Below are 12,382 nucleotides of genomic sequence, written 5' to 3' on the forward strand. Positions count from 1 at the left end.
AATATAAAGAGGCTGAAGCCCATAGAATTTAATACACTTGCTGAACATCACACAGCCAGATATGGTAGAACTGGGACTGAATCCCACATTTGCCAAAGTTCATACCCTGGTAATGCTAACAAAAGGGCAAGGCTTGACACAAGCCTTCCTATCTAGACATAGGAAGGACTGTATGCAATGTCCTATAAGCTTTCTGAGCTAAGGACACAAGAAAAAAGACATATTTAAAGATGAAACTGACAGATAATACACAGGAATAATAACGAAGAAGCTACTGCAATAACCTAGAAACAAGATGAAAAAACTTTAAGATGGGGAAGATAGATTTGAAAGATATTTATGAAAATATAGCTAAGACTCAGCATTTGGCTGGTCATAGTAGATAAGTAAAAGATGCCCTCAAAGAATTACCTTTAAATGATGAAAAGTTAACTAATAAATGCACCTTTGATGTACAAAGTGGAAAAGGATAATATTTATGATGGAAATTTCCACTTTGGGATTAAGAAGACGTAAAGATGCTTAAGGCAAGATGTTGAACAGGCAGCTGCCTGTTCTACAGAGACCAGAGGCATGGGACATGGAACATAGGACAAGACAGCAGGAGAGATGAAGGCAGAGGTGCTGATAAAGCCACAGGTTGGCTGATCCCTCCAAAAAAAGAGAAAGAAGATATCCAGGGCTGGAAGGCTGAGGGTCTAACCTTGAAGGACACTCAACTGTGCAACAGGAAGAAAAAGATGACTATCAGTGTCAGAGAGGGCACTCACAATAGCCACCAGGAATTCGCACTGGGACAGGGAAGCAATAATGGAATAATAATTGTGGCTAACTTTTACTGAACATTTACTAGTTGCCACACACTAGTATACCTTTTTTTGGCATATACTCAGTAATTTAATCTTCAGAACCTCCAAACAGAATATGGGACTTCTCAAGTGGCTCAGTGGTAAAGAATCTACCTGCCAATGCAGAAGACACAGAAGATGTGGGTTTGATCCTTGGGTTGGGGAGATCCCCTGGAGGAGGAAATGGCAACTCACTGCTGTATTCAAGGACCCTTATTCAACGGACATGAATCTGAGTAAACTCTGGGAGAGAGTGGAGGACAGAGGAGCCTGGCATGCGGCAGTCCATGGGATGGCAAAGAGTCGGACACAACTTAGCAACTGAACAACAACAAAATGGAATACACTATTAATATTATCAGACTTCCCTTGTGGCTTAGCTGGTAAAGAATCCGTCTGCAATGCAGGAGACCTGGGTTTGATCTCTGGGTTGGGAAGATCCCTGGAGAAGGGAAAGGCTACCCACTCCAGTATTCTGGCCTGGACGATTCGGTGGACTGTATAGTCCATGGGGTTGCAAAGAGTTGGACATGACTAAGCAACTTTTATTCATTCACTCATTAATATTATTAATGCAATTTTGCTGATGAGAAGACAAAAACCAGAGAATTTAAGTAACTTACTTAAGACCATATAATTGGTAATTAGTCAAAGCTGGGTTTGAATTTAGGAAACCTAGGATCCTAGGTCTCATTCTTCTACATGTATACATCAAGACTTCTAAAAGGGTAGAAAAATTAACACTAAAGTCATATCAAACCACAAGTCACATTTCAGAGCATTCTGTGCTCAGCTAAACATGCCTGGAGCAGCTACTATTGATCTGTAAGAACACAGAAACAGATGAGATAAAGACTGACTCTTAAGGAGCTGGTGAGAGACAGATAAATAAACCAATTATTTAAAAAGTGATAACTGCTGTGTTAATATTTAACATTCTCTGTCTTTTTTTAACATTCTATGGGAGCTCAGAGAAAGAAATAACAAATCTTCTTTGGGAATGAAGCTCAGCCAGTTAGTGGAGAAGGTGAGTACTGAAGAAGGGTGGATATTCACCTGGAAGTGAAGAGGAACTCAAGACACAGGTGCAACGTGGAATTATGAGGAATCACACCACACTCAGGAAATGATAACATACCACTCCCGGGTGGGAACAGAGACAGGAACACATAGACTGAGGATAATTCTAAGGAAAAGGACTGAAATACAAGCTAAGAATTTAGCCTATATTTAATAATGTGTCACCAAAAAACCTCTGGGGCTTTGCACACGCTGTTTCCTAGAACTGCTGCTCCCCACACCTCACCTTCTCCCTCTTCACCTACTGGCACCTACCTCACCTACAGACCCCAGCTTCAGCATCACTTCTTCTGATAGCTGTCCCTGCATAGGAGGTCACATGCTCCAACAACTCCTTTGACTTCCCCTTATTCTATTTCAATAACCACCAATTTTACTGTAATTATCTACCTACTATCTGTATTTTTCACTAAAATCTCTGTAATTCAAGCTATTCTGATTGTTCACCATTGTACTCCCAGTGCTCTACTCAACTCAAAGCAATTAGTAAGCACTCAATAAATAGCTGATAAAATGAATATAAAAATAAGATTTCATATCCTCTAGCATGAACTTCAACTCAACAAATATTACTATAATATAAAAGCATGAACTTCAGAGAGTATGTGAGAAGCGGAAACTTGTAATCCCCACTCCTTGCAGAAATGCATTTCAATCCTGTTGGGAAAACAAATTAATTGTGTGACACAAGCTCACAGTGACAGACACTTTTCATTTATACACTGCAAAACTGAGTTATGCTCCAGGGAGATCATTAAGAAATGCCAGCACATTTATCTCCAGCACAGGATGAAATATACAATCTTTGACTCAGAATTGTATGTTTCAGAAGCAAAACTGTTTTAAAAGAAAATGTGTGACTGAGTATCTGCTGGAGGAGTTTTGCAGATAAAACACATCAAATTCCTGGGCTGCCAAGAGAAAGGATGGCAATTCAGATGGACACATAAAAGAGAAGCTCATGCGGTGCTACAGATAATGGTATCCTCAATGAAGAGAAAGGGAACTACATTTGAGCTAAATACAGGGCAATACACAGCATGGTCAGAGAAAGAGCATCAGTAGCAAAAAGTCAAGAAGTACGGTATGCGAAGCCAGTGGAAGGACCTATCGATATATGCCTTAGTGTAAAGAAGACTTGGGGATGACACACCTCTGTCGTGTTGTGGAGACTCCATAAAGATACCTGTCAGTCTTCAGGTCAGCTTAAGAGAAGTTGATAGCTGCTATTCATGTCGCCCAACATCCCTCTTTCCAGAGGGAAATGAAATGTCATTTTCCTGTGATGGATGCTTCTGGTAAAGGTGGCAGTCACAGGGCCTCATCTCTGCCCAGCAACCATATGTGTCAGCCCCACACCATGATGATTAGTCAAGAGGAGAGTGTCTGGCTCAGGCACAGTCAATAGTCTTCAATGAGAAATAGCATTTAGGTTTATCTTCTTTGGATTCATGAGGTAAGGATGCTTTAAGACTCATGCTGCCTACAGCTATTCTTCAACCCAGCCTGAGAATGAATCCAACAAGTAAACAGCATAGGGACAGAGAGGGACAGACACAGAGAAATAGAGACACAGAGAGAAGGACAGAGAGAAAGAGAAGGAAAGAGGAGACAAAGGAGAGGGAGCAGAGATACCGGGAGAGAGCTAGACTAGATGATAATGGTCAAACCCTGCAGAGCCATGTCTGAAGCCTGACTTTTCAGCTACAAATCAATCAGTTTATTTTCTGTCACACAATAATGAAAAAGACCTTACTAAAATATCACCCGAGAAGCAGGTTGGTAAAAACACTACCCTCAGGCAATTCATTAGGACATATACAGAGAAAGCCCTCTTCAAGGTCTTATTTAAAACATAAAACCATTGAGTAAACTAAAAATATATTCACATAACAAGTATGCTTATTGCATTTGAAATGATCGGCATTTAGAGGGGACTATTATTTACAGTTGTTAACTCTAGAGTATACAGTTGTGGAGGTGGAGAGGAAGAAATGGGGACATTTTTATGTTTTACTTGTGAAATAATGACTTTTTTACAATGCTCAGATAGTATTGTTATGATATTTTAAAACTATAATGATTAGAAAGGACCTTGGTGAACGAAATCAAACACAAGGTCATGAACTGGAGTTGGACGAATGAAGATGAAGGTGAGGGTCATCATGAGGAAGAATCTGCTAATAGGAGATGGTGAGGGCTCCCCTGGGGGGAGACTTTAGGGCATTTTGTGAGCAAGCAGAGAACTCTTTGGTCAGAAAGATGTCCATGCTCCCCACCTTGTTCTGACCCCAGAAGGAACTTCTCACACCTATGTCAGAATGTTCTCAGAGATTTGAGGAATGTGCTATCCGAGGAGCATGTCCAGCTAAAAGCCCTCTGTGGACACACTTACAGTCAAGAAGTGTTAACTTCCAGTAAAGAGAAAACTGAGTGCATATTTCAGAAATTAGTAAAAATGACCAAGATCCAAATGACCATCCAGCCTAGCCAACACTACTCTCTACTGCTCCCAGATAACCATTTTAATAGTTTGGTACAATTTCATTCCTACTTTCTCTCATACACACTAACTCATGTATACCCAGATACAAACATCTACATATTTATTTTCCAAAAGTGAAATTACTCTAAACATTAAAGTCTGAAACTTTCTTCCCCCCCTACACATAATATACCAGTGATATCTTTCTAGGACATCACACATAACTCTTTCTTATGGTTTTAATGGTTGCATTATATTTCACTTTAAAAATTAGCATTTTATTACAAATACTTGGTTGGTTTTAATTTTCACAGTAAATCTTAGATTTAAAACAACCAATTATATGTAAAGCTTTAATGCTGTTTTTGACCTCCCATGACCCATATTATGTGATGCATGTATTTTAATCATATTTTGGAAATTATTTCTAATGAGTCAATAAACTTTCATTAACAGGTTTCAGTCCTCAAAGCACTAGGAAGCACAGTGGATAGAGAAAGATAGCTAGAGTAATGCATTATATGTGTATATATATATATATAATTTTAACTTTTTATTTTATATTGGAGTATAGCCAATTAACAATGCTGTGATGGTTGCAAGTGCACAGCAGAGCAACTCAGCCATACACAGGCATTTAATAATATATTAATGGAGTCTTGCATTTTGCTTTGATACAGAGGTCTACCATCTGGGTGGAATTAGGAATCAAGGTGAGCATTCTTGGTCGAGAGGCACTACCTACATCAGTCACCCCAAAGACTCAGAGCAGCTTTAGAGAGGACAAGACATCCTGCTAGATGTCACTTGGTGAGCAGTAATATCACACTTCGCTGAGACATTCATTCTGTACTTCAGCCCAGCCTGGCCCAGCCCAGTTGTAATGGCTGGGAGGAGCACAGCAAAATAGAAGCTAGATACAAATAAGATCCCACTCTTTCAGGCTAAACTGTCCTGTAACATCTAGAGTGAACCTTCCAGCTCAATGAGAATGTCACTCTTGGGACAGAAAATGATGGGAGATAAATGGCAAGTTTCCAAGACTCTCAGAAGAAAACAAAATCATTTGACTTCATTTATTAATAACTTATGGTATTGGAGTTTCTGACGTCCACTCTCAGAGAAAGAAATGGAATTATTGGCAGCACTGTTCAAAAAGAGAAATGTGCTGAACATTCCATTTGTTCAACGGTATTTATAAAATTCCTAAATCAGTATTTATGTAATTACTGGTTAACTGACAGTCTCTCAAATAAAACGTAAGTTCTGTGAAGGCAAGAGCTTGGTCCTTACTCATACTCTCGCACTTTTTCCCATGGCAGGGGGACAGAGACATTTAAGAGAAAAAAATGAAAGAAAAATCAGTTGTGGTTTTAATCACAATTGCACTAAGTTTTTAAAGGAGAAGACTGGATCTGACCAGCTCAGAGAGGACTTCTGCAAGAAGGAGAGGATTGAGCTAAAATGTGAAACATATGCGAGAGAGGAGGGAGCAAAGGAGCTTTGTGGGCAGAGGGATGAGCCAAGGCCCTGAGGTGGCTGAGTACAGAGCACTAGAAAGGTCAAGAGTGAGGCTGGTGAAGGGCATCAGGAGCATAAAGTGGGGCTGGACATATAGGTAGCAAATAGATGATGCAAAACTCTACAAGCCAAGGAGTTTGGTCTTATTTTTGGTGCAATGAATAGCCATTGAAGGGTTTTAAGCAAAAGAACAACAGGATAAGAGCTGCAGTATTAGAAGAGAGCTTGTAAACACTGAGTGGATTAGAGGGGATAAAAGGAATGTGGGGAAAATAATTAGGAGGTTGTTGCAGTGATATCCAAAAGACAATAATAGTCTGGACTAGAATGACAGAGATGGGAAGAAATAGACTCAGATCTGTGATGGAAGGAAAGTAAATAGGACTTGTCATTACTTAAATGCAGTGGATAAGGAAAGACCACATTAAGAGTAACTACCTGGTTTCTAGGTGTGGCAGCTGCTGGAAAAGCTACTCACTGAGAAGGAGGTCCAAGTTTGGTAAGAAAGACCATGGGTTGTATGGACAGAAACTGAAATTAGCATCCACTAACATTGAGGGCTGTGCCAAGCTGGGTCAATGCTATGCTTTAAATGGATCATCTAATTCATCCTAACTGCCATCCTATAAAATAGGTGCTGCTGCTCCCATTTTTAGAGATGAGAAAACTGAGATTTGGAAAGGCTTAGTAATTTATTGCCATTCTCAGAGCTAAAAATTGGCTGAGCTGGGATGTGAACCTGGATTTCCTTGGCTCTAAAGCAGATGGTTCTTAATTACCAGCCCATACTGCTTCATGACAACTGAGGTCTACTTAGGAAAAATTTCATGGTTTCAAAAGGGCATGATACTTACCCTAGAACTCTGAAGCCAAACCTTCCTCGGAAACCTTCAGTTTTCCTCTCCAGGCCTCCCAGAACAACTGTCCACATCAGCAAGATGATTCTACACTTTCTCCCATCCTTCACTCCCCACCCACTCAGGCTTTTGGCCAACCTTCAAGGTTACCTCCAGTTGCCCTCATCTCCTCAATTTTGCCTTCTCTGAATTAATATGATATTTTCAGTCTCACCACTTAGTTTGGCAACACTTAAATGAGGGCTACCCTGCAGGATGTCCATATATTCTCAACTTCCTCACATTTTATTTTTCCTATTGTGGATTTTTTTTAACATTATATACTGACTGTCTTATAAAGCCTTTCAAGCACTGAAGTCAGATTGTTGTAAATAAGCTAATAAACACAAAAACTGTGACACTCTGGTTCTGGCGGCCAACCAACAGCTCTGCTTTACCAATGTTATTATCTCTAGTTGTGGAGTGGAATCTCATTGCATTTAAATTACACACATTCATCTATATATTCTTGGCAGAGCAAGAGACAGAGAACATGCACATTCTAAACAGAGCAGGCCATTATGCATGCCATTCTAATCCATAAACACGTGTCCCATAAAATAGGAGATGAATTAACTGATTTGAGTCCCTAAGGATCTTTTCCAGTATGAGTAATTATCTGGACAAACTCTGATTTTAGCGTATAAAGGTACATATTTTAGATAAACCACAATCTAATTTTAAGTCAACTATTCTTACTATTGCTCTATTAAGGAACCTATCCTAGTAACCTATCCCAAGATTAGGGGGAAAGTTGGGTCTCCTGGACTAATCAAAAGACAGTAAGAGATTGTCCCTGGCAATTCTGATAACACAAGACTTTCACACCATACTTTCTTTTGGGATCTACCCCTAAGATATGACTACAGTGATGGCAGTATATGTTCGGTTAATCATCTGACTTTTAAATTGTATTCTCCCTTTATTATTGAAAATAAATAAGCAGGAACTAGAAAATGAAAAGTGCTGATACAACTGATAAACACATGTCTCCAACAAATGAGGCAAAGATGGAAATCATTAGGCCTCCTGAAGTCAAATGTGAAAAAAGAAGAACCCAGCTATGCAAGAGGAATGGAATTCTAACCTGGGTCCAAAAAGCAAACAATTATTAGGGATTAATAATCACCTTTGATTTTTTGGAAAAGAGCCTCCCCAGTCACAGGCACAAATCTAAATATGCACATAAAATTATGATACAGGTGCATTATCAGAAGGTCGTGTTCAAACAGAACACTATCACTCTGAACTACCCTGCTGCCTACTGGGCAGATAGGTTAATTCTTGCTTCTCAGCATCCTCAGGATTTTCTTCGTGCCATCAGCATACAATTTCAGGCTTACCTATGGGAAACATGGTTGCCAGTACCTATCACTATTTAGACTGTAAGCTCCTTGCAGGCAGCTTCTAGGCCTTACTCATCTCTGTGTCTGCAGTGCCTTAGAGAATGCCTGACTAAAAGAGGGTGCTGTACAAAAGCCGGAGAGTGAATAAATAAGTGAACAGCCAGATTCACCTCTCTGAGATTCATTTCCTCTTATGAATCAAAGAAGAAAAAAGACACAGCCCAATGGCCATCAGGTTGTTGTCTCCAGTACAGAGCTACACTTTGTACACAGCTCTGGCCTTACCTATCCAGAGAAATGCAGCACAGGTGAAAAATCGATGCTGTTGTGAGCAGGACATCCAGAGATGTCCGGACAAGGCAGAACATCTCCCCGTAAATCCAGATGTCTTGAACCAGCTCAATGGCACCGAAGGGCATCACCAGCACTGACACCAGCAGATCCGCAAAGGCAAGAGACACAATGAAATAATTGGTTTTTATTTTCCTGTGGGTGAAAAAGTGTAAGGGAGGAGGCAGTGGGAAGGACGAAGGAAAGAGGTTAGGGGGAAAGGAGCAGGGAAGAAAAGAGAAGGAAAAGGAAGCAAAGAAATAAGGGAAGAAGGGAGGAAAGAAAAGGAGAGAAAAGTCAGATGTGCAACATATGCTGTGAGATTCAGTTTCCCCTTCTGTCTTGTGTGTGGTCCAGTCACTTTGGACTTCTCCAGACCCCTGGCACCGATAAGTCCTCTTTTGCCCTCGTCTGTGACCACACTGGCCTGACTTGAGCTCCCCCTTGCACAGAGACCCTTCCGAGGGTCTTTATGGGGTGTTCTCTCTCCCTACTGTTGGCCTAGCTATACCCTACCAACTCGTTGAGCCTGGTTTAGTCATTCCCAGGAATCCCTCCCAAGGTGCCCCCCTCACAAAGAGAGTCAAATTCCACCATCTTCTACTTTTAGACTGACTACCATGTGCCTCACATTTGTCACAGTGCTTAGAATTTCATTTTTATGTTTTCTTGATTAGAGCATGTCTTACTTTAAGAGGAAGACAGCAACAGATGGGACAGAACTGAACCTTTCATCCCCTTTTGTGGCCTGGTGGATCTTAATCTAGGCTGCACAATAGAATCACCTAGTAAATGTGTCTAAATATCAATGCCCAGGTCTTGCCCTGGATCTATTACTTAGTATATTCTAATATATATATATATTCTAATATATATACTAATATAAGTATATTCCAGATATCATGTCAGACACACTCCTGCAATACATTAGTAATTTTAAAAGGGTCTTTAGGTGATTCTAATTGCAGCCAAGGATGAAGTGGAAAGAGCAGAAGACCAAGGTTTAAATCCTAGATCAGCCACTAGTCAGCTATCCTTTTGGGGCTTCCCTGGTGGCTTAGATGGTAAAGAATCTGCCTACAATGCAGAAGACCCAGGTTCAATCCCTGAGTAAGGAAGATCCCCTGGAGAAGGGAATGGCAACCCACTCCAGTATTCTAGCCTGGAGAATCCCATGGACAGAGGAGCCTGGTGGGTTATAGTCCATGAAGTCACAAAGAGTTGGACATGACTGAGCGACTAAGCACACACAGAGCTATCCTTTCTTTGAATCAGTTAATAAAGTGAGGAGGTTAGATATGCTCTCAGACATTACATATAGTGATCACAACTATTGCAGGAAAAACAACATAGGAAAAAAGTCAGGATGGAAATGCACTTACATGCTTATACTTGTTATGTCAGAACTATGAGATTATATGTGATTTTTTTCCCCTGCTCCATCTTCCAAACATCATTGCCATGTATCTTTTTCCCTTCATAGCTATAAATTCTAGTGGAAATTATAAATTCAGACTCCAGTTCTCCATGGAGAGCCCCAAACTCCACCCAGGTTTTCTCATGAGGTTGCCTCACGTGACTCACCTGAGCTGCCTGTCCCTGCACACAGCCACCATCACCAGCAGGTTCCCCAAGATAGCCATCAGGATAACTGCTGAGAGAAATGTGAGCAGCACGACCTTCTCCACTGACCTGAAACCCGCCTTGGAACTGGAAGACACACAAACACGAAGAACTGAAGGAAACTCTTAAGACACAAAAAGAAAATTAGTTTTTTCCTTCATTCATTTTCAGAAAAGTAACTTCACTGTCGAAGCTGCAAACACACATGTATTGTACACCTAATACATGCCAATGTTTGCACTTGTCACTTTACATGTTATTCTGGTTAACTCCTACATAATGAGAAGGAGGAGGCTCAGAGAGGTGTTAACTACCCTGAGATTGCACAGTAATTCTCTATGAGAGAACTTGAGGCTTTCCTTCAAGAGCACTGAGCTTAGCTTGTGCTCAGAAAGCTTATTTGGTTGATTCTTGTTTGGCACACCAACACAGCTAGGTTGTAAGCTCCATGATGCAGGGACATTGCCTGTTTTCTCCATTGACAATTCAATTTCAATACATCATTCATATTTAGTGAAAGAAGGAATGATGGCATCAAATGAGCAAATGAAGGTAACTTGAACCAGTAATATGTGTGAACACAAAGGCCATCTGTGTTCAGTACCTCATCCCAGTCCACACAGAAGCTTCTGTGTGCAGGTGGGCTGTCCAAGGACTAGGTCACGGCTTGAAGGTTGTTTGTTCCTAAATGGCTGACTTGGACAAACTGTTCTTGGATTATGTGAAGCCCACTGGAAATACAGAATCCATCAATAAACCCAGGGATTCCTTTCACTGCCTTGAACTACATTTCTTTTTGTGCCCAATACAACAGTTCAAATTTGAGCACTTGCGAATTTTAGCAACTGATTCATTTCTATAAACCCAGCCCTCCTAATGTCAATTCAACATTCTGTCTTACTAACTTGGAAGTGAGTGTCCCCTGTCGATAAAAGCACAATAAATGCAGATTGTTCAGAAGCTGCAGGGAAATGTTTGCTTTTTAATATGTTTTTTAAAATGTTCTTTTTAAATGAAGTTTCAAAGGATCTTAAAACTTTTAGACCCAAACACACATTTCAATATGGAGAAACTAAGACTCAGTGAGAGGAACTGAGTTGCCAGAGTGTGTTAGCATCTAGACCAGGAGAAGCTAACTCTGTTAGCCAGTAATCCAAGTCTATGCCCTGACCAATAATGCTGAAGAAGCTGAAGTTGAACGATTCTATGAAGACCTACAAGACCTTCTAGAACGAACACCCAAAAAAGATGTCCTTTTCATCATAGGGGACTGGAATGCAAAAGTACAAAGTCAAGAAATACCTGGAGTAACAGGCAAATTTGGCCTTGGAGTACAGAATGCAGCAGGGCAAAGGCTAATAGAGTTTTGCCAAGAGAATGCACTGGTCATAGCAACACCTTCCAACAATACAAGAGAAGACTCTACACATGAACAACACCAGATGGTCAATACCAAAATCAGATTGATTATATTCTTTGCAGCTAAAGATGGAGAAACTCTATACAGTCAGCAAAAACAAGACTCAGGGCTGACTGTGGCTCAGATCATGAACTCCTTATTGCCAAATTCAGACTTAAATTGAAGAAAGTAGGGAAAACCACTAGACCATTCGGGTATGACCTAAATCAAACCCCTAATGATTATACAGTGGAAGTGAGAAATAGATTCAAGGGATTAGATCTGATAGACAGAGTGCCTGAAGAACTATGGACGGAGATTTGTGACATTGTACAGGAGGCAGGGATCAAGACCATCTTCAAGGAAAAGAAATGCAAAAAGGCAAAATGGTTGTCTAAGGAGGCTTTACAAATAGCTGAGAAAAGAAGAGAAGTGAAAGGCAAAGGAGAAAAGGATAGATATACCCATTAGAATGTAGAGTTCCAAAGAATAGCAAGGAGAGATAAGAAAGCCTTCCTCAGTGAACAGTGCAAAGAAATAGAGGAAAACAATAGGATGGGAAAGACCAGAGACCTCTTCAAGAAAATTAGAGATACCAAGGGAAATTTTCATGCAAAGGTGGGCACAATAAAGGTCAGAAATGGTATGGACCTAAGAGAAGCAGAAGATATTAAGAAGAGGTGGCAAGAATACACAGAAAAACTATACAAAAAAGATCTTCATGACCAAGATAATCATGATGGTGTGATCACTCACCTAGACCCAGACATTCTGGGACGTGAAGTCAGGGGGGCCTTGGGAAACATCACTAGGAACAAAGCTAGTGGAGGTGATAGAATTCCAGTTGGGCTACT

General features: G+C 40.5%; 1 protein-coding gene across 3 annotated transcripts in view; it reads right to left on the bottom strand.

Moving 5' to 3' along the window:
- HTR4 (5-hydroxytryptamine receptor 4) overlaps positions 1-12,382 on the bottom strand; it is a 196,051-nt gene that overhangs the window by 77,691 nt on the left and 105,978 nt on the right. For all 3 annotated transcript variants that reach the window (XM_070793822.1, XM_019965193.2, XM_070793821.1), the window contains exons 3-4: positions 10,091-10,216; positions 8,462-8,662 (exon numbers count right to left, since the gene is read on the bottom strand). In XM_070793822.1, the coding sequence (XP_070649923.1) occupies positions 8,462-8,662; positions 10,091-10,216 (327 nt within the window). The remainder of the gene's footprint in view (positions 1-8,461; positions 8,663-10,090; positions 10,217-12,382) is intronic.

The sequence above is a fragment of the Bos indicus genome, chromosome 7, assembly GCF_029378745.1.
Source record: "Bos indicus isolate NIAB-ARS_2022 breed Sahiwal x Tharparkar chromosome 7, NIAB-ARS_B.indTharparkar_mat_pri_1.0, whole genome shotgun sequence".
Lineage (NCBI taxonomy): Eukaryota > Metazoa > Chordata > Mammalia > Artiodactyla > Bovidae > Bos > Bos indicus.